Source organism: Saccostrea echinata, unplaced genomic scaffold (genome assembly GCF_033153115.1).
Source record: "Saccostrea echinata isolate AGI-Se365-2 ecotype Australia unplaced genomic scaffold, CSIRO_AGI_Sech_v1 ptg000009l, whole genome shotgun sequence".
Classification (NCBI taxonomy): domain Eukaryota; kingdom Metazoa; phylum Mollusca; class Bivalvia; order Ostreida; family Ostreidae; genus Saccostrea; species Saccostrea echinata.
The window spans coordinates 14,316,640-14,340,119 of record NW_026889758.1 but is presented as its reverse complement, the minus strand read 5'-3'; the positions used below and the strand labels follow the sequence as shown (position 1 = coordinate 14,340,119).

General features: G+C 34.6%; 1 protein-coding gene across 1 annotated transcript; it reads left to right on the top strand.

Moving 5' to 3' along the window:
* The first annotated feature begins 16,126 nt into the window (after positions 1-16,126).
* On the top strand, positions 16,127-23,441 carry LOC133181831 (trans-L-3-hydroxyproline dehydratase-like). The gene is made up of 5 exons (XM_061316458.1): positions 16,127-16,247; positions 16,523-17,075; positions 19,184-19,336; positions 20,033-20,172; positions 20,922-23,441. Exons 2-5 carry the CDS (start codon positions 16,610-16,612, stop codon positions 21,180-21,182), a joined length of 1,020 nt encoding a protein of 339 aa, XP_061172442.1. The 5' UTR covers positions 16,127-16,247; positions 16,523-16,609; the 3' UTR covers positions 21,183-23,441.
* Positions 23,442-23,480: the final 39 nt, after the last annotated feature.

Here is a 23,480-nt window from a genome sequence, read left to right as displayed (position 1 = left end):
ATTTTTTATGAAAAGCTTTGATACTAAGAATAAACAGACATATTATAAGTGTAGACAAAATGGCATGGTCATTATGAACATGCATGCAGGTGCGCATGCGTGCAATGCTAAGATGACCAATATACTTGATATAGCCGGAACTTATATATTTTTTGATGGAATGTTTTGATACTGAGAATATAAAGATGCTTTTATAGTATAGATGAGATGACATGGTCATCCTGCACATGCATGCACGTGCGCACGCGTGAAATGCAAAAAACGATCAATATACTTCATTGCCTTATTTAATGAAGCTTACAGGAAATAAGACACCAAAAGGGTGTTGGGGAGCGTTTGGGGAACATCTGTAACGGTCCCCGTTACAATTATAACTAGTTATTATTATGTTCCCCAAACGAAGTTTGGGAACATATTGTTTTTACTCTGTTTCTTATTATTATTATTATTATTATTTTTCTTCCTGGGTACTTTTTTGTCCGTGAGTGATCTCCGAAACTATACATCCAATTGAGTTGAAACCTTTTTAGGATTAATAGGAATGTTATGTAGATTTGCGGAACGAAGGTCATTTTGCGCGCACGTGCATGCACGTGCGTGCGCGTGCAATGAGTAAAATGACCAATATACTTGATACAGCCATAACTTTTATATCTTTTGATGAAATACTTTGATACTCAGAATATAAGGATATATTAATAGTGTAGACAAGATGACATGGTCAGAATGCACATGCATGCACGTGCGCGCATGCGCATTGATTAAAATAACCAATACAATTGATATATACTTAACTTGTACATTTTTGGATGAATTGCTTTGACACTCAGAATATAAATATATATTAGAAGTGTAGACAAGAAGACTTGATCAGCGCACACATGCATCCACGTGCGTGCACGTGCGTGCGCGTGCAATGAGTAAAATCACCAATATACTTGATATAGCCATAACTTTCAACTCTTTTGATGAAATGCTTTGATACTCAGGATTTCAGGATATATTAATAGTGTAGACAAGATGACATGGTCAAAATTCACATTCATGCACGTGTGCGCATGCGCAATATACTTGATATAGCCATAACTTTTACATTTTTTGATGTTATGCTTTGATACTCAGAATATATAGACATATTATAAATGTAGACAAGACGACATTGTCAACATGCATATGCATGCACGTGCGCGCGCATGCAATGCTAAAATGACCAAGATACTTGATATAGCTGTAACTTTTATACTTTTTGATGAAATGATTTGATACCCGAAATATGTAGATATATTTATAGTGTTGACAAGATGACACGGTCATCATGGACATGCATGCACGTGCGCGCGTGTGCAATGCGTAAAATGACAGATATACTTAATATAGCCGAATTTTTTTTTTTAATCTTTTAATGAAATTTGAATATAAAGATGTATTAAAAGTGTAGACAAGTTGACATGGTCATTTTGTACATGCATGCCCGTGCGCGCGTGTGTGATGCGTAAAAAAAAACCAATATACTTGATTGCCTTATTTAATGAAGCTTACAGGGAATAAGACACCAAAAGGAAGTTGGGGAGCGTTTGGGGAACATCTGTAACGGTCCCCGTTACAATTAATACTAGTTATTATTTTTTTTTTCTACTTTCTTCTCCGGTACTTTTTTGTCCGGGAGTGTTCTCATAGAACCACTCGTTCGATTGACATGAAACCTTTTTAGGGTTAATAGGCATGTTGTGTAGGTGTTCGGAACGAAGGTCATTTTGCGCGCACATGCATGCACGTGCGCGCGCGTGCAATGAGTGAAATGACTGATATACTTGATGAAGCCGTAACTTTTATATTTCTTGATGAATTGCTTTGAAACTCAAAATATAAAGATATATTAGTAGTCTAGACAAGATAACATGGTCAAATTAGCGTGAACTCACGCGCATGCACGTGCGCTCTTCTCTGATTGGCTGATACAAAAATCTCAGTAATTTCCTTGTTTTTTGACAAAATACTTTGAAATTTAGAATATTAGTATATATTATAAGGTGCTACAACATGTTATATAGGAAATTTCTTGAAAACACGCGCATGCAGGTGTGGTGCAATCTGATTGGTTGAAACTTTAAATGTCTATAACTCCCTTGGTTTTCAACAAAACAGGATGAAATTTACGACATGGATAGGCACATAGAGCTCCTACATTATAATACTATCAACATTGAATGCAAGGCCATGCATGCGCGTATGCTGAATTCTGATTGGCTAAAACTTAAAGGGTTACATCTCTCTTATTTTTCAATGAGATTCTTTAATATTTAACACAAATGTATGTATTGTGAGACACTATAAGAAAATAAATGTGAAAAATGTAGAAAACATGTGAAAGCACATGCGCTGAAATTTGATTGGCTAATACCCATATGGCTCTATCGGAGTAGTTTTCCAATGAAATACCCTTAAAAATAAAGCGTCCATCTATATTACAAAAGTATTGTCTAATTTGAAGCTTGTAGGGAATGGGGCATCATAAGGGATTGGGGAGCCGTTTGGGGAACATCTGTAACGGTTCCCGTTACAATTAGCGCTAGTTTAAATTAATTTCAAAGGACCAATCTCATTATAAAACAAAAAATAATTGAATATAATCAATGGGTGGAAGATTTAAGGAATTCAAGATTTACTCAGCTTCAAAGTTAGATTTTTAAGGGTGATCTCCTTAGCAGCACAAAGCGCATGCAGTGGTTAGAGCATTTCACTCTAGTGTGGAGGAGTAAGAGAATTGATCCTTACGTTACTGGTTCGAATTTCGACGAGGACGTTGAGATCGGTATTAGTCCGTGTCATAGTAGTCAGATGTTGGTATCTTTTTCTGTTCTATGTCCACTAGTGCCGAGTACAGATCAAAAGCATCCCTCAACAGGCAGTCAGTAGTGTCCAAGGGACATGAAGCAAGCAAGCAGCCAACCAACAGACTTTGGCATCGTGTATAGCTGACACCTGATAATATTTCACTTTATACCTTTATCTTCACTTTTTTAAGTAAAATAAAACTCATACTATTCAGTATATCTATTATGATTTTTTTTGGTACTGCTGATATGCACACCAAAATACATGCACGTGCCTAGTAGAATTGGAATTGACATTACTTTATTGCATTTTTTTTAATTTTAAATTTCAAATTGTTGAACTTTGAGCTGCTTTCAGACAAACAACAAAATTTAAAATTATTACTACAATCATAATGATATTTGTTTAAATCTGTTATCTCTTCATGCATATAGCATCGCTTTTGAAAGGTGGGGGAGGGGCTAGAACAGTAAAAGGGAATTTACCTGAATTTTTTTTGACAAACTACACAGAGAGAAGAAAATCCTATTTAGGGGGTGGCTTAATTTCCAACTTCTTGGACGAGAGAATTGACTCTACTGAAACAAAAAGCGGGGAGAGGGGGTTTGGGGCAGCCGACCTTTCAAAGAATACTTTCGTACTAATTAATAAACGGTATAAGTTTAAATTGAGGACCACCCCCTCTCCCGATATTATGTGCCTTAAGAATAAATAAATCTGATCATTTCCGCACCATTTCATAGACAGACTAACATGTTAAGATAAGTGACAACTTAACATGTACTGACAACGGACATTTTGCTTATAAATGTCAAGTTCTCATATAGTATGCGTTCTACAAAAGGCTGTTTTATGTCTAATGAAATGAAAATAGAACTACTTTTCAAACTACGAAATTAAAGTGCTTTTTAAATAAATTGACGACGAAAAATTTTTTTTTTCACCGTACGTCCATGCTTTTACACTATGGTATGTATTCGCCAATCAAAACTACTCGGAATATATTTAGGATAACAGAGACATGACTTTTTGTCATGAATACTGAATGCTGTATCTGTTTCCCAATACTTAAGTGTATTCCTGGAATTGAACAAAAACATGATTTTTTATGCATTCAGTAAAAATTCTTGTATATTTTGAATGACTTCGGACGGACATTATCTTAACCTCACCTGTGAGGTCATGACAACGAACCAATTTTAGTGCTTTACTTTAAAGGTCTCTGACAACGGTACTGTAAAGGAACTTAACGTGTTCCTGGCCGTGATGGGCCTTATGAAAACATATATTAGTAAGTTATGGAAAGTACTCTCACTTTCACTGAAATAAGTAGTTTCTTTCGACGGTCTGCAATGATCAGTTGAGTAATAGTTAAGTAATAGTCAAGTCAATATTATTCTTTTCACCATCTCAATACAATTGGCAAAAAATAGAAAAAACGATCGAGGTTCCTTATTATAATCAAGATTTATTTTGCATTTATTAGACCTGTTTTAGAATATGTAGATGTTCTTGAGTACAATTGTAATGAACTCAGTTCTAAGCTATAAGAGAAGATTCAATTTCAAGTATCAAGAATAATAACTAGTATAAGATTCAAGGTCTTGATTATACGGAGAGTTAGGCTGGTGTCCTTTCTGACACATTTTATTTCTTAAATACTTAAGTTGTCATGATGCAGATTTAAGATTTTAAAAACTGGGAAAATTGAAGTGAAAGAAGAAAGAACTAAAAATTGATTTTGTTTTATAAGATTGTCAAAGGTTACACAGCAGACGATTTGTTTGAAATGTTAGAGCCATGCAATGTATTTACAAAATTAATATAATCTAAGACGGGAACGACCAACTTTTCATGCTCTAAAATTAAGAGTGGGATCCTAAATGATTTTTTTTTTACAATTAAACTTTGGAAACTTTGTGAAACACTTATCCCCCCCCCCTTTTGGAATTTTTCTAAATCCAAGGGGCATAACTCTGACAAAAATTGTTCGATCGTACCCAAAACAGAACTTGATTTAGATTTTTTATGGTTGATCTGTATACCAAATTTCATTTCAGTATGTGCAACCTCTGCGAAGAAAATGAACGGAAATTGCAAATAATTGGAATTTTTCTAAGTCAAAGGGGCATAACTCTGTCAAAAATTGCTCGATCGTACCCAAAACAGAACTTGACCTAGATATTCTTACGATAAATCTGTATACCAAATTTCATTTTAGTAAGTGCAACCTCTGCGAAGAAAATGAACGTAAACTGTTGGTGGACAGACAGACAGACCGACCGACCGACCGACCGACCGACCGACAGACAGCAGCAGAGCAATATGCTCTCCCTTCTTCGAAGGGGGGGGGCATGAAAAACATCACTGGCCGCTTTTAAATCAAAATTTTTGTTTATGGAAAGTGAAAGTGATGATGGAAGTGAAAGGAAAACATTTTGCAATGTCAATTAAAAAGATGAGACAGTATTCTAAATGCAGACTTATTTAATGAAATATGAAGATAACAAACCGTATTCAATCTCCAAAGTCCAATGAAACGATGCAAATTTGGAGCAGAGCAAACACGGACCTCAAAATGTAGAGGTGGGATCAGGTGCCATGGAGGAGTGAGCATCCCCTGCCGACCGGTCACACCCGCCGTGTGCTCCTTGTAATGATCGGGACACAAAAACCGGAAAAATCCGTAGACAGTTCAGTGTATAAATAATGGCCTAACAATTAGTATGAAAAACGTCAGTAAGCTTTTGACTGAATGATAGGTTGTTTGTGCTGACAAGGTCATTGTATCTACCATAGAACTTGCGAAAAGATGACTTCAAACGAGACTGTTGATATCCTTGTTTCGTCAACTTGTTTGTCAATAGTTGCCTCCTTTTAGAAATTGTTCATACGTAGAGCATGCTTTTGCGTATCGAATCAACTGAGAGACATAAACCCCATATGCAGGTGATAAGGGTATATTGCTACATAAGTAAGGAACGTTGACGATTGAAAAGTTCAAGTCATCACGTTTATCATAAAGCTTTGTTGTTAGGTTACAATTAACGTCTTTTTCTAGTAAAATATCTAAATATGAAACAGATGTGTCAGAATCTGTGATATCTTTTATTTCAAGCTCACTGAGATATATCGAGTCGACATATGAATGAAAGTAACTATTGTTAATTGATAATACGTCGTCGATATATCGAAATGTCGAGTTTAAGGCCACAGCAAGTGTTTTCTTCTCCTCATGTAGAAGTTTCTGAATAAATTCTGCTTCATATGAATACAAAAACAGGTCTGTTAATAAGGGGGGCTCAATTGGTACCGATGGGAATTCCAACAGATTGTTGGAAGACCTGATCTCCAAAAACTACATAGATATTGTCAATCAGAAACTCAAGCATCTTTTTAATATCAACTTCAGAGTACTTGTGTGTACAATCAGAGTGCTTTTTAACAAAATAATTTTGTAAATGACCAATGACAAGGTAAGTATTTTTACGAGTTCCATTTTTATTGAAAAAGCAGCTTTTCATGATGTCAAAAAGCCTGGACGTTAATTTATCGTGGGGAATGGTTGTACATGTATAAAGTGTTGAAAAATCGTACGTTTTGATGCTATTGATTTAAGTAAAATTTTGTGATTTCAAATTTTCCAAAAGTTCTTTGGAGTTTTTAAGTATCCACATCTGATTTACATCACTTCTCGAATATACTGTTGAACAGTACTTCTGACGTTTCTCCTTCATTTGTAATACAGTAAATATTTTAGTGAGGAGTAAAGAAAGAGGCTTGGTAGAACATTTACTGGAACCCGCTATGTATCTGTTTGTAAGGATTTTTATGAAGTTCAGGAATCCAGTAAAGGTCTGCTAATTGAAATTCATTTTGATTGTTGGGAATATTAAAATTATCTAAAACGGACATAAGGTTTTGAAGAATTTCCTCCTTAGAAAGGGAGATATGGGTGTAAGTTGGATTTCCACCCGTAGAATTAAATCCTAGTTCCTCTAAAATACAATTCAAATAATGAGCATTACAAACAAAGACTATGTTGTTACCAGCTTTGTCAGCTTGGAGCAGTACATACTGATCGTGTAATTTCTCTAATTCTTTTTTCACTTCTGAATTATTGAAGACAAGGATAAATAGTTTTCATACAGTCCCTCAATCGCTTAATGCAAGATTTCAACATCCATCTGATGCTCTTAATCCATTCTGACAAAGTGTCAACGTCTTCATTTTCGTGTTTGGCCCATCGCCTGGCATAATCTTCCACAGAGTTCATAATATTTATAAAATTATAACGCCAGTTGAAAGAACGGGGTTCCCTAAATTTTGGCCCTTTTAAAATAAGGGATTTAATTAACTGACTGTCGTCATGAGAAAAGGGCCCTTATCTTTTGACCTCACAATGCTCAGAAAACGACGTCAAAGTCGCGGTGTAAACACGGAAGTAATTTTTGTCGGCTGCGTTTCGTGGACAAGAAATAAAATTGGAATTTCCAGGTGAAATAAAAAAAATTATATGAGAATTGATGCGGAAATTTGTAATAAATATTATTATTATTATTACTTAGTACATGTATTTATTCATAATTCTGTTTATTAATAAGCATTTTACTCGATATTGCATAATTAATCTAAATGAAATAATGAACACATTGTTAGGTACAGCTATTTATAGCGATGTCTATTTACTACGCATGGCTAAAAATACTGTATATTTGTTTTCCGAGCAATTTGCAAATACTTAAATTTGACTCATATGATTAAAAGGTATTCTTCATGTACGTAAATATTTTTTTCCAGAGAAAGAGAGAGATCAAGGCGCATATACGCGTACTTTATAAGTGCTTCTTTATTTTAAAAATGCCTTCATTTTAAAGTATATTTGGTTATTTTAATTTTAATCCATAGTTAATCATATTGATGATATGCACAATTAGACCAGATTAGGGTGAAGCGTCGATTTTTTTTTTTGGGGGGGGGGGGGGATTATTGAGAAACAAACAAAAAATCGACAAATAAAAACGACAACCAGTAAAAGTTCAAACTAAAAAAACATCTTGTTTTGGATATAGATACTTTTACCATGGGAGATTCGAACCTACTACAGCAAATGAAAGGGGGGTATAAATGTTATATAACTAATTCTATACAAAACTAACAACAAAAGAATATGCTTAGGAAAAAAACAGAGAGAAAGTGCCACGAAAATTTTGCTAAAAATATAATTTTGAAAAAAAAATGATGAATTGATCAAATAAATGCATAAAAATAGTAGTCTCTGATAACAATTTGTATCAATTTTCTTAAATTGTTCCTATAAAAGCTGGCTTGAAATTGAATTGCATATATGCATTAGGAATTAAATACAGCTAATGTGGACTTTTCAATTGCATTATAATCAACGTTGAAGAAAATAACAATTATATCGACAGCAGTAACATTATGCGTGAAAATATGTATGAAACAGAAGAAAAACAAATTAAACAATAGATTAGGCTGTATATAAAGAAATTACGAACTTCTGGTAAATGCTGACACGGCGACATCTTTTGAGAATAAATCACTGATAGAGGAGAAAGCACTATATAGCAACAAGTGGTTATGAATGTCATATTACATGTATAATGTTATGAAAATGTTGTAATCATCAACGATATTAACACCAATTGTAAGCCAACAAAGACAAAAAATCTACATTTTGAGAAAAATAAAAGCAATGGTGATGTTTCGAGAGGGAAAAAAAACGGAGGTTCATGCGAAATTTTGATGACCGTGAAATATGTAAGGAAGCATATATATATTTTTTTAATTGAGTATTGAAATCATGTATGTAATAAATTAGTCACGTTTCGCGTTTAAAGCTTGGACGTCGAGTCTCATCTCGATAACCCGGATATCTCGATATTTTCTGAAAGTTCCGCTGATGCCGGGATACTGGCCAAGAATTTATAATTGTACCTGAATTTAAGGAAAGGATTAAATTAAACAAACACACACACCTTTCTGCTTTTAAACAAAAAAAAATCTTAAAATTTCAGTCGATTCGTAACAGGCAAAAATACGAATCATGTTCTTTAATCTCGACATTCCAAGAAAGGGGTATTCTTTAGAAAATGGATTGCATATTTTACTTTTAGCATATACAAAGTCGCCTATGAAGAGATTCAAGTTAGAGCGGCAGAGTTTCAAACATTCAAGGGAATATTGCTTAATTGCATCATACAAAAAACATAACGTGTAATATTTACATTTGCAAATGTTTTCCTTTATATAACACTATTAAAAGCAACGCGTATCTATATCCGTATAAAAAAGGATTCCTCGCGTTATAAACGTTCGACGTAATTTCTCAGCACTTGACGTCTTAAAGGGTCGACGCGCAATCAATGGATCAAATACGTGCCGTTGAGTTTGAAAAATAAAATATTTCACGCGTTAAAGATTATTATCAGGAAAATTTAAAATATGAATGAGTCATAAATGTAAATATAAGTAATAATGTACCATTTTTAAACATCTATCGGGATATAAATTTATACGGGTTGGTACGAGATCAAATTTACCATAAAGCCCTTCGGGCTTTATGGAATTTGATCTCGTGACCAACCCGTATTTATATCCCGATAGATGTTTAAAAATGATACATTATTTTTTAATTGGACGTAATATTATTGCTAATAAGACATATATATTTACGTTTCATCGCATCGAAATATGAGAAGCTTTGATGTCTGGTTAGCCGATGTCATGGATTAAGATGAATAGTTGACCTTAATTGCGTAAAAATATATCTAAGACTTGCAAGGTATTCAGTTTCAATTTCAAATAGATTTCGTCAAAATTGTAAAGCAAATATATTTCATTTCGCTCAGAAAAATCCAGCTCCGTTAAGTGTGCATATATTAAAAACAGTCAAGAGCAGTACAACCCTCTCTTTCATCAAACTATACGATGTTATTTTTTAAAGAACTTTCCGTAAATCTGAGTTGGAAACCAGTCAATCGTTTACACATGCATTGTGAGTGATTAATATCTGATGAGAATTTATTAGTTCCAAGAATCCAGGGAGGTTATATTATTATTTCAGATCGAGCGCAATGTTACATGGAATTAAATTTTTCTATAGGATTGAAATGTCGAACATTAAGCTTAAAATATGACACGTGTCTGCCGGCTATATTTGTATGTACAGCAGTAGTCCGAAATATCTGACGTTGCAGGCACGTCAAATATAAAATCGTAAAAAAAAAAAAGCCTGGAAAACGTCAGATATTTCGGACTAGTCCAGCAGGTGATAATAAGCATCTGGCAATATGAAAGGGAATTGCCAAAATCATTTTGACATTGAATCATTTTTACAGAAACCAATTTTCATAAAGTTTTCTTTTTGATATTACATTAGCGACCCTTTTAAGAAATGATGAACGATTGTTGTGTCCAGGTGATAAGGAGTTGCGTCGAGAGCACAGGTGCAACCCCCCCCCCCCCCCGAAAAAAAAAACAAAGTGTAGAAGATTTATAACCGCTTTTTTTTTTTTATTAAGCATGACTTACTTTTGAAAATTAAGATGTTAACAGTTTCAATTTTCACGTACGGAATAGCCTCTCTGAAACGACAATCCTTTAACATGAATATGTCTCTCTTTTTTACGTTACTTAGTCAGGCGAAGAAATTGAATTGTATGATGCGAAGAAATTTAATTCTATGATGAACAATGAAAACTTATTAAACATTTGTTTTATCAAAGTATTTTAAAAAAATTCATTTTAAAGAAATCGCTCGGATGTTCAGACCAAATTTTTTATTTATAATTTTTATGAACAGAATATGCTTTAAAAAAAATTAAACATTATGGCGTTTGTATTGTGTCGGGGAGGGGGAGGGGGCTGAGTGAATGCCTGCTTATGTTAAACCAATTTTCAGTGAGAAACGTCAACGTTGTTTTGAAGCACCTTACTAAAATGCTCATAAAATACTGAAAAAGTGAGATACTTTTAAAAGTTATGTATTTTTGCATTCAGAAAGGGTCAGGCTATCAAAATTTACCAAAAAGTCAATTTGTGAAATTTTGACCTTAAGGGCCCTTTTCTCATGACGGCAGTCATTACTATATTTACATCACCACTAATGACGTGTCCAGCAGGACTATAGTTGTAGGGTAAAGAAGAACATGAACACGATGGAGGATTATGTTACAGATGTTCGATATCTAGGCATTGTAGATTTTGTTTTTTTTTTTTTGTAATTAAAAAGTTCGGAAGCAATAGTCGATGTATATTTATAAGAAATACAAGGTGTGGACTTCAACTTGAAATACGGTGGAATACAAAACTGGACCCTTTTGTGATTAAGAATATTACTAATATTAACTGCGTCGATTCCTTTGTTTGCAAATTGAAGTTTAAGGAACAAACGGGTTGTTTGAGCAGTGTTATCTTCCATAAAACGTGGCGGTTTAAAAAGCCTATGATTTGCAATTTCCATAATCACAGATCCAAGCCTGTATTCTGTACATTGCTACACTGTGGACCTAACAGATTCCCAATACTATCGACATTGTCATTACTTCCATATGGAAAAGCTGTGTTTCCTAATCCAGTATTCTCCTCGTTGTCTACGGAAAGGTGTACTCAATGATGGACTATTAGTACATGTATAATGGTAAATCTTTTCTAGAATTCTAACTTTCATTGGTAAAAAAGAATGATCAGGTAAATGAAAGCGCTTGTAGAGAAGCTGCTCCCCCCCCCCCCCCCCCGTTTATTTGAAATCGGAGACCCGATATTCTTTTAGGAAGTGAACCCTTGGTTTCACGAAAATAAATAAGCCCACAAAGATTACATTCTATTCCGTAGACAACATTTGCAGATTTGCAGTTCAGATTTTCTCAAGTTTTGTTATAAACGGTATGTCCTGTCAAATTGCTAGTAAAAGAACAGTTTGTAATCAAAACATCACATGTTTTACAGTTTTTAGCAGAACATTTGGAAATAGATGCCATTAGATCGGAAAAGGATTCATCAAATATATCATTAAGAGAAACTTTACATTCTTTTAATTTTGTGTACGAACTGTTGTTTTTATACCAAAACTCGGAGTCCGAAGATTGTACATAGTTCAAATTTTTAATATCCCTGAGGATTATCCAAGGGACACCAACTGAACTCGTTGAGTCTTTGTCCCTAATAGACTAAAAAGAGTGACGCCTTTTTATACTGGGCGACGCGTCTGCCAGTATCTTTTCGTTATCCTTTGTACTACTTATGAATGAATGAGGACCGAACGACAAGTATCCCCGGGGACAAACTGTCCACCAGCAGAGATACATGGTCGGTGGTTAAAATGAAATATGAAGATAATGAACAGTATTCAATCTCGAAAGTCCAATGAAACGATGCAAATTTGGAGCAGAGCAAACACGGACTTCAAAATTTAGAGGTGGGATCTGGTGCCATGGAGGAGTGAGCATCCCCTGCCGACCGGTCACACCCGCCGTGTGCTCCTTGTAATGATCGGGACACAAAAACCGGAAAAATCCGTAGACAGTTCAGTGTATAAATAATGGCCTAACAATTAGTATGAAAAACGTCAGTTAGCATTTGGCTCAATGATAGGTTGTATGTGCTGACAAGATCATTGTATCGACCGCAAAACTTGCGAAAAGATGACTTAAAACGATACTCTTGATATCCTTGTTTCGTCAACTTGTTTGTCAATAGCTTGCCTCGTTTTAGAAATTGTTCATGCTCTTGCGTATCGAATCAACTGAGAGACATAAACCCCATTTTAACAAACGATATATCATTTACACTGTTAAAGCTGTGCTTATTTCTTTGAGGATAATTTGCATTATTTTTTCCAATTATCCATTATATTATGACTGAAGACAAGTTCTGTAAATAACTTTACAAAATCTTAATGTAAGACCACAGGCACTTGTTTCTGCTATAAATCCTTTAACCCATACTACATTAATAACACAAGGTAATGTTATTATTATACTACGGGTTAAAAAAAGAATTATTACAGAAACAAGTCCCTGTGATTAAGACGCTGTTGATTGGAGTAGACAACTGTGTTTATTTTGATTCCGTACATCTATATACACATGTATTAAACGTTCCAAAGTTGAAATGATATAATGTTATTATGCCTCCGTAATCGAAGATTCGGGGGGCAAATAGTTTTTGCCCTGTCCGTCTGTCTGTCTGTTTGTCATCAAAAACTTTAACCTTGCCCATAACTTTTGATTGGTTGGAGCTATGGCTTTCATATTTCACATGTGTATTTCTTGTGACCTTCATATTTAACTTTTTGACCTTGACCTTGGAGTTGACCCAGTTTTACAAAATTTTACCCAACATTAACCTTGGCCATAACTTTTGAACAGTTAGTGCTAGGGCTTTCATACTTCACACATGTAATCATTGTGATAAGACCTTCCTTTGGATACCAAGAACTTTGACCCTTTGACCTTGGAGTGTGACCTACTTTTGGAAAACTTTAACCTTGGCCATTAATTTTGAACTGTTGGTTCTAGGGCTTTCATACTTCACAAATGTAATCCTTGTAATAAGACCTTCCTTTGGATATCAAGAACTTTGACCTTTTGACATTGACCTTGGAGTTTGACCTACTTTTGGAAAACCTTAACCTTCGCCATAACTTTTGAACAGTTGGTGCTAGAACTTTCATATTTCACATATGTTATCCTTGCGACAAGACCTTACTTTGGATACCAACAACTTTGAGTGTTTTGACCTTGACCTTGGAGGTTGACTTACTTTTGAAAAACTATAAATAATCTTGGACATTACTTTGAACAGTTGGTGCTAGGGCTTTCATACTTCACATATGTAATCCTTGTGACAAGACCTTACTTTGGATACCAACAACTTTGACCTTGACCTTGGAGTTTGACCTACTTTTGAAAACTTTAGCCTTGGTCATAACTTTTGAATGGTTGGTGCTAGGGTTTTCATATTTCACATGTGTATTTCTTGTGAGAAGGCCTTTCCTTGGGTACCATTAATTTTGACCATGACCTTGATGTTTGACTCACTTTTGAAAAACTTTAACCTTTTCCATATCTTTTCAATGGTTGCTGCTAGGGCTTTCATATTGCACAGTTATATTCTTCGAGACAAGACCTTACTTTGGGTACCAATATATTTGATTTGCATTTGAGAAAGTTTAACTTTCACTATAAGTTGCCATACGGGGGCATCAGTGTTTCACAAACACATCTTGTATGTATTTATATTTCATTGCACTTTTTTCAAAAAGAAGTAGATATTAAGTTCTTTTTTTAGCTCACCTGAGCCGAAGACTCAATTGAGCGCTTCTGATCAAAATTTGTCCGTTGTCTGTCGTCGTTGTTGTCGTCGCCATCGTTAACTTTTTCACAATTTCACCTTCTTCTCCAGAACCACTAGGCCATTTTCAACCAAACATGGCACAGCGTATCCTTGGGTAAATGGCTTTCAAGTCTCTTCAAATGAAGGGTCACATCCTCTTCCAAGGGGAGATAATTCAGAAAAGGTAAAAAATTTGGCCGGGGCATTTAAAAATCCTCTTCTCAAGAACCACTAGGCAAGAAAAGATGAAATTTATGTGAAAGCTTCCTGACATAGTGTAAATTCAATGTTGTTCAAATCATGACCCCGGCGGGGTATATATAGAGGGAATCTTTAAAAATCTTCTTCTCAAGAATTGCAAAGCCATGATCAGTCATTTTGTTATGGAAGTGTCCTCTGATAGTGTAAATTCAAATTTGTTCAAATCATGACCCCCGGGTAGGGTGGGGGTAACTGAAGGCGAGCAAAGTTTTCTTGAATATAAATAGGAAGAATCTTTTAAAATATTCTTCTCAAGAATAGGAAAGCCATGATTAATTATGTTAATATGAAAGTATCCTCAGATTTTGTTCAAACCATGACCCCCTGGGGTAGGATGGGGCTACAATGAGGTCAGAGTTTTCCATAGGAATACATAGGAGATATCTTTTAAAAGTCTTCTGATTAAGAACAGCAAAGGCATGATCAGCCATATTTATATCTAAGTAGTGTAGTTTAAGTTTGACACCCGGGGATAGGATGGGGCCACTATGGGCAATCGAAATTTTACATAGAAATAAGTAGGAAAATCTGTAAAAATCTCCTTCTCAAGAACAGCAAATCCAAGATCAGCCATATTCATATGGAAGCATCCACAGGTATTGTATATTCAAGTTTGTTCAAATCATGACCCCAGGGGTAGGGTGGAGTTACAATAGGAAATCAAAATTTTACATAGGAATTCATACAAAAAAAAAAAAATCTTTAAAAATCTTTTTCCCAGGAACAACAAAAACACGAACAATCATATTTATTAAGAAGCATCAGCAGATAGTGTAGATTCAAATTTGTTCAAATCATGACCCCCAGGGATAGGAATGGGCCATAAAAGGTGATCAAATTTTACACGGGAATATATAAGAAAAAGAATCTGTTGATGAAGAACAAGAAGGGCCATTAGTTACTCAGGTGAGCGTAGTGGCCCTTGGACCTCTTGTTATTTTAGCTTATCTGAGCTGAAAGTTCAAGTAAGCTTTTCTGACCACAATTTGTCCGTCATCCATCTGTCTGAAAACTTTTCACATGTTCTCCAGAACAACTGAACCAATTTCAACCAAAGTTGCCACAAATCATCCGTGGGGATTCAAATTTGTTCAAAGGAAGGGCAACGATCTCTTTACAGTTGAGATAATTAAGAATTAGGGAAAATTTGGTGGTATCTTTTAAAAATCTTCTTTTCAAGAACCACTGGGCCAAAAAAGTTGAAACCTTCACTACACAGTGTAAATTTCAAATTTGTTCAAATCATGACCGTCGGAGGTAGAGTGGGGCCACAATTGGGGTCAAAGTATCACATAGGAAACTATAGGGAACAATCTTTAAGACTTGTTTTCAAAAACAACAAAGCCACAATTAGTCACATTTATATGGAAGCACCTGATTGAAGTTTCTTCAAATCATGACCCCGGAGGGTAGGATCGGGCCACTTTCTGCTTTTCTAGCCAAAGTGCTCAGGTGAGAGATGTGGCTCAAGGGCCTCTTGTTTTTTATTCTTGTCTTTTATCCTCCCTCCTCTACCTAATTTAAAACATGATGCTGTATGCCTGTCAAATATGTCTAGCGTACAAAATGTCGCCCATCTGCATTCTTGTCATTTAAAGTTTCTAATCTGTTCAAACTCAATATGAATTAGATTTATATAAATTATTCATATCATAAAACATGGTAACAGGTCCGAGAAGTGGAATGCTTTGATCCGTGAATATGCATCCGTGTAAGCGGAGAAAGCAATGTAGTATCAAAATACCCAGTACATCACCTGTAGACGAAATCAAATTACAATCTGCAGGTAAAAGGTATGTATGTTTTTGTTGTATGTGTGTTCGTTTTTGTTTATATATATATATATATATATATATATATATATATATATATATATAAACTAAAATGAAAAAAAAGTTTTCAATTTGATATATGTAGAATTTTTTCAGCTAAGAATTGACCTATTCATATGTACGACTTTCTGCACAATGCGGGACTCTCAAAAAGTATCAAATACATACGAAGACATGATTTTCCAAAAAGCCGGGAAGTTCTTTAAAAAAAGTTGTGCATTTTTTCTCTGTTTTAGAGACAGCAGTGTCCCATATAATATACAAGTAGAGATAAGATTCAGTAGGTCATTCCAAACACAACTAGTGACCAAAGGACTGTCGCCATGCCACTTACATTTCCAGTAAAGATCTCCACAACCGAAATGCACACGGCAGGACATGTATTAAGGATTATAGAAAATGGATGTCCTGAAATCAAGGGTCAAACACTTCTGGATAAAATTAATTACATGAAAAGTGAATTGGACGAGTACAGGAAATTGTTAATGTGGGAACCGCGAGGACACTACGACATGTTTGGAGCGCTGCTCGTGTCTCCGGATATAGAAACGTGCGAATTTGCCGTCATTTTTATCCATAATGAGGGGTACTCTACAATGTGTGGTCATGGTCTTATAGCTTTAGGGCGTTATCTCATAGAAAAAGGACTCGTTAAAAATGTCACTGTTCCAGAAACTCAGATAAATATTCAATGTCCTTGTGGTCCAGTGACTGCTTACGTCACATATGACGGACAGAACACCGGCGCAGTAAGGTTCCAAAGTGTTCCATGTTTCGTCTTCAAACCAGGTAAATTTACCCACTACACAGTGTACAAAAAATTAAAAAAAAATTTAAAGAAATATTTTCAAGTCAAATTTAAAGTTTAATATTGAACGGTTTTATATTGAATATTTACATATCATTTGCAGTATGCATCATGCTTTCTGAAATGACTGATACTTTTCATATGCATCATCAGTTTGATATCACCATGCAGTCTTCAATACCTAGGTCTGTAGAAAGCCCTGACTTAAGGGATTACACACTTCTTGGGGTGGGGTTGGTACAAATATTTTCATACCAAACTCATTTTAAAGAGGGGTTATCGACAGGTGCGGATCCAGGAATTTTTTCCAGGGGTGGGGAAGTGGGGGGTTCCACCCCAGTCAAAAAATTTCAAACCCAGAAATCTCTTGACAAGCAAAATAAACAATTAAACAAAAAACAAAAAAACAAACTGAAGATGGATTTTGGCCGATTCACTTCACTTCTTTATTGTATAACTATTCCTACCAACTTTACAGGGTTCCACGTTTTCTAGGGGGTCCAATTTCTTTTTTTAATTTGCTTTAGTATATAAATGTAGTAAATCTGCAAATTCCAGGGGGTTCGGAACCCCTCCCCCGACTCCCCTCTAGATCCGCGCATAATCGATGTTAACGCGATATTATCATGATTGATTGTATAGATTTGCTTTCCACTCCTGGGTGTTTTCAGAATGCTACGTTATACATTCAGAGATTCAGAATACTACGTTATACATTCAGACATTACAGAGGCAGATGAAGCAATTTCACGGGGGGTGGGGGTTAAAGTAATTGTATCCAGTCGATCAAATAATATTATTTATTTTGTTCATTACTAGGTTTTCTGTTAATTTATTTCTATTCAATAATACTTAAAATTAAATACGTAAAAAAATATAATATTTTAAAATCTACACAAATATCCCGGAGAAAAAAAATGGGGGGGGGGGGTTAAAACCCCGAGTCTTCCATGTTTGATCCGCCAATGAATAGTATAGGCTTCATAGCAAAATAAGAAATACAGAAAATATAAATATGTGTGTTTGTTTGTGAAATAACCTCGCAGGGGACATTAAAATACACTAAATCAATCAATGAATCATTATGTTCACCACGCAACTGCAAATGAATATTTCACCAGGGAGATTAAAAAAGGACAACTCAAGTTGAAGAATTTACATTCCCAAGACATTTTTTTTCTTTTTTTTCTTCACCACCATCTGTCCCCAAGGAATCAAAGATGATATGTTCACAAAACATATTTGATAGATAACTAAAGTGCTAATGCCTTTTCTTAAAATGTTCATTACAGAAAAGGTCAAATAAATACCTGCAAATAATACTTGCACTAGTGGTTCATTTAGGTCTTTTTGTTTTTCGATGAAATGACTTCATTCTACACGCATAGTCGTGCGAAATGAGATAAAAGGCTTATGTCGTGCGAAAAACACCCTATTTTCCAACATAAGAAGAAAAAAATATCTGAATGCCCTAAATATACCACCGTAAAAAGATGATCTATAAACTGGCTGCGACGTCAGTGTACAGAAAATATAACGTCACTGCTATTTATAAACTGTCCTTTTTTCTGTTAAAGCAATATGAGCTGCATTTTTGAAAATTTTATTTTGCTGTTAAAATGTGCTGTTGTGATCAATCTGTATGTAATTTAATCCTTTATGATCAATAAGACTAAAATAAAGTATTTTTTTCACAAGAAAGATTTCTGTACAATGGAATGTATAAGAAATCAATATTGTACAGGATGACTATAATGTAATTTTGCTTCAGTCAAAGCTTATAGATAGTTCTGCCATCGCAAATATGAACAATAGAAGTTTATAAACATTCTTTTTTCTGTCATTGAAATAGTTAATTACGATTTTGCAACAAATATTTCCGACATGAAAATTGAAGCTCATATTGCTTTAAATTTGAATTTCTATCTTTTATAACTGTTAATAAATATTTTGATATTAAAAAGTGCGCTATACAATCCAGAATTACCCTTGGAGGTTCCTGTCTTTGGTAAAATAACTAAATGTCCATATAAAATTGATAAACTGTTTCTAGGATAAATTTTTAAAAGGAAGACATGTTATTTTTAAGATTTGACTGTGGAAGTCCCTGGTTATGGTAAAATAACTGTCGACATTGTTTACTCGGGAGCATTCTATGCCATTCTGTCGGCAGGGCAGTATGGTCTGGACGTCAGGAACTCGTCAGTGTCCGAGCTGAGGGCAGCGGCCGGAGCCACTACAGGTAAAACACTATTACTTTAAAGAAATTTTGGTTCACAGTTTAAACTAACAGAGTAAGTTTATTTACATTAAGCGTAATGCGTAATGTTTATGATGTCCTTCTTCTTTCAGGCCTGTAGCAACGGTTTCAAAAGGGGGCAACCTCCAAAAAAAAATTTGATCCCCCCCCCCAAAAAAAACCATTTCACTGTCCAAATCCCGGATTTTTTCAGTGCTCGACCTTATAGCAAAAAAAATGGGAGGGGGGCCAGCATCTAAAGGATAATTTACTATGGCAAAATACCATACTCAGAGAAAAGGGAGCCCCCCCCCTTTCCCGGGTTCTGCGGGCCTGTCTTTGCTGTGTCAAATCCTTTATTTGAAAACAGCGAGCCCAGACTCTATATTTATACGACATAAATATCTGTACCATATGTATCTTGAAATAGGATGCTATATAAATGTTTCGTTTTTCTTAAGAATAAGGGTATTTTTATTTTTTAAATACAACAAATATCTATCTTAAACTTCTTTATAATGTTCGTAATCTTCGAAATTTGTTCAGTGATTACCAGTTTAAGCAGAGGACTGTGTGAAGTTGGATACAGAATTAGAATATTTCAAGTCCCAAATTAATTTAATACTTTCAATCTTTTATACATTTGTAGCATCATTATAATAAAACTGATCTTTTATCTGTTTGTCGATCTCTTATAAGACATTTTGAGAGCACAGATGAAGTTTGTTCATCCAGACGTGAAGGGCGTCTCATTTCTGTACGGTACGATTCTGACAGACGGAAAGGATGACTACTCGGATGAAATTACAGACACCATGTGTGTTTTCGCTGAAAGAGAGGTAAGCTCTTTGTTCAATTGTTAAATTTTTCTTTGCCTGTCGATGTCATGTATAATCGGTATATATTCTTACCGTGCATGGAAGGATAATCAAAAAAAAAAAAAAAATAATAAAAATAGGAAACTTAATACGTTTACAATTTAAGTGATATATATTGCAAATCTATATGAAAAATGTTTACCTTTTCTAGACTTTATCTTTCTTTTTAATTCTCTCAACCATTCACGTCTCCCATATTTTCTCTCTATCAAACGCCCACTTCTTAAACATTTTTTACCTCTCAAACACCCACTTCTTCCATATTTTCTACCTATCAAACACCCACTTCTTCCATATTTTTTACCTATCAAACACCCACTTCTTCCATATTTTTTTACCTATCAAACACCCACTTCTTCCACATCTTTTACCTCTTAAACATCTACGTCTTCCAAAATGTATACAAAGTTTTCAGCAAAGTTTCAGTAACACAGAAAATAACTACAGACTCAATGTGTACGGAATGGATATGGGCTGATTACAGAAAGGTTTATTAAAAATAGACATATATTTACATTATTAATCTTATATCCTTTCTGACATATTTTATTTCTTAAATTAAATATGCAACATGGCGACTTTAAAGTCGTCATGTTGCAGATTTTATTTAAGAAATAAAATATGTCAGAAAGGACACTTACCGTAATTATGTTATATAGCACACCAATGTGACTTCCATTAGCCAGTACGTTTTATTATCAATTTAACAGGTAGATAGATCGCCGTGTGGGTCGGGAACATCAGCTAGAATCGCTCTCCAGTACTTTAAAAATAAAGTCACGATCAACCAAACCAGGACCTTTCGTGGACCTTCTGGTGAAGTATTTAAGGCAAAAGTCGTCAAGGAGGTCAGCTGTGGAAATCACCAGGCAGTGGTCACTGAGGTGAAGGGTCAAGGTTATTTCTGTGGAAATTCTACATTCACACTGGAAGAAAGTGACGCCGCAGGGAAAGGATTTTTGTTGCAGTAGATACTGCACTCAAAGCTGTCTTATGATACTCGATAACAACACGGCAGAAAATAAGAACTAAATCATAAAATGTACGAATCAACCCTTTATTTAAGTGGCAATATGCATAGAACATCTATTTAGATACCATATTAATAATAACCTTTCATAAACATGAAAATTAAAATGTATTGTCCCAATGCTGTTTTGCATTAATGAAGAACACGCTTGAAACATTTAGGAACACCTATTAATGGGTGATTGTGTAATATTACTCTTACTTCTTAAATAGGGAAAGTTGATGATGGAAAAGCTGAAGTCATTCCGTTTGCTAATTATTTGTTAGTTGCATATCTATTGTTAGTAAAATATCCAAGTATATGAAACAGATGTGGCAATCTCTGTAGTGTCCTTTATTTCGAGTTCATTATGATATATCAAGTTAAAAAATTGTATTGGTATGTATATAAAACACTATACAAACAAATGTATTCTAAATTACATGTATACTTTTACGTACAATGGTGTGAAAAAGATTAATGGTGAGTAAGGTAACACTGCACATAATATCTAATTAGCCGAACAATGCATGAAAAATGGAAACAATGGCGAATGCAAATCTTGGTGACATGGATAAATTATCAATGTATACACGTATGTATATGAATAAATTAACTTTGAAATGCATACAATGATGTTATGTATAGAGATAAATTACTGTAGGTAAATTATGTGAACAATATATTCTAAAATGCTGGAGTTTCTGATTGACAATATCTATATGTAGTTTTTGGAGACCAAGTCTTCCAACAATCTGTCGATATTCCCAAGGGTACCAAATATTAACCCGTTATTAGCAGACCTATTTTTATATTCATATGAAGCAGAATTTATTAAAAATTTCTACATGGGAAGAAGAAAACACTTGCTGTGGGTGTGGCCTTCAACAGCTTCTTCCATTCGTAAGTCGACTCGATATATCCTAGTGAACTTGAAATAAAAGATACAACAGAGTCTGGCACATCTGTTTCATATTTGAATAGTTTTCTAGAAAAGGAGTTAATGGTAACCTAACAACGAAACTTCATGATAAACGTGATGAATTCAACTTTTTTATCGTCAACTTCCCTTAATTATGTAGCAATTTACCATTATCACCTGCATGTGGAGTTTTATGTCTCCCTGTTGATTCGATACGCAAGAGCATGCTTTACGTACGAACAATTTCTAAATCGAGGCAAACTATTGACAAACAAGTTGATGAAACAAGGATATCAACAGTGTCGTTTCAAGTCAACATTTGGCAAGTTCTATGGTATATACAATGACCTTGTCAGCAAATACATCATTAAGTCGAATGCTGACCGACATTTTTCATACTTAAAGTTAGGCCATTATTTACAAACTGAATTGTTTGAGGATTTTTCCGTTTGCCCGACCAAGACAAGAAGCACATGTCGGGTGTGACCGGTCGCAGGGGATGCTTACTCTTCCATGGCACCTGATCCCACTTTGATGCTTTCAGGGGTCCGTGTTTGCTCTGCTCCGGATTTGTATTGCATGTTTCAATGCATGGACTTTAATTTGAGCTTGATTGCTGCATGTTCGTTATCTCCATATTTCACAAATAAATTAGGTGTATAATGATCTTAAATATATGAACTAGGTAAATAATACAATGGAATTATACCTAAATCACATTAATATGCCTGTACGAAATGGATAAATAAGCTGAACACTACATACTATGATGTTATGGAGAAATTACTAAACAATACATATATTGGTGATTGGATAGTTTTTCAAGCTATTCAAACATTGGTGACATACTGAAAAATGTTCCATGCAAGCAAGGACGTACATTAATTGTGAGGCCCATCTTTAAAATAATATTTATTTGCCCTCTCCTGGCTGATGGTGAAAAAAATTGGGTCGGTAGGTAGGTGAGAATTTTTCTTCCAGAAAATGTCAACAGGATGACAGGATGAGAAAATTCAATATTAAAAAGAAAAAAGAATTATCGTTTCCTGGAGGTTTAAAAAAGTTTTGAATCGGGTCATTTGTATCCAGTTGTCGGGAGAGGGCAAACAAATAATTTTTGAAAGATGACCTAGCTGATATGGAGATCTGTCTAAACAATGCATATATTAATTGGTGATATGGATATATACATTATTTAAACAATACTTACATTGGTGATAAGAATAAAAATTATGTAAACAATGTACATGTATATACTAATTATGATAACGATCAATTATCTTATCATTGCATACACTAACTGAAGATATTTTGCATACATGTTTTATATCTTTATTA

Coding starts and splice junctions, on each gene's coding strand:
- LOC133181831 (XM_061316458.1), top strand. CDS start 16,610: ATGCCACTTACATTTCCAGTAAAGATCTCCACAACCGAAATGCACACG. Junction 17,076..19,183: donor ATGTTTCGTCTTCAAACCAG/GTAAATTTACCC, acceptor GTTATTTTTAAG/ATTTGACTGTGGAAGTCCCT. Junction 19,337..20,032: donor AGCGGCCGGAGCCACTACAG/GTAAAACACTAT, acceptor ATCTCTTATAAG/ACATTTTGAGAGCACAGATG.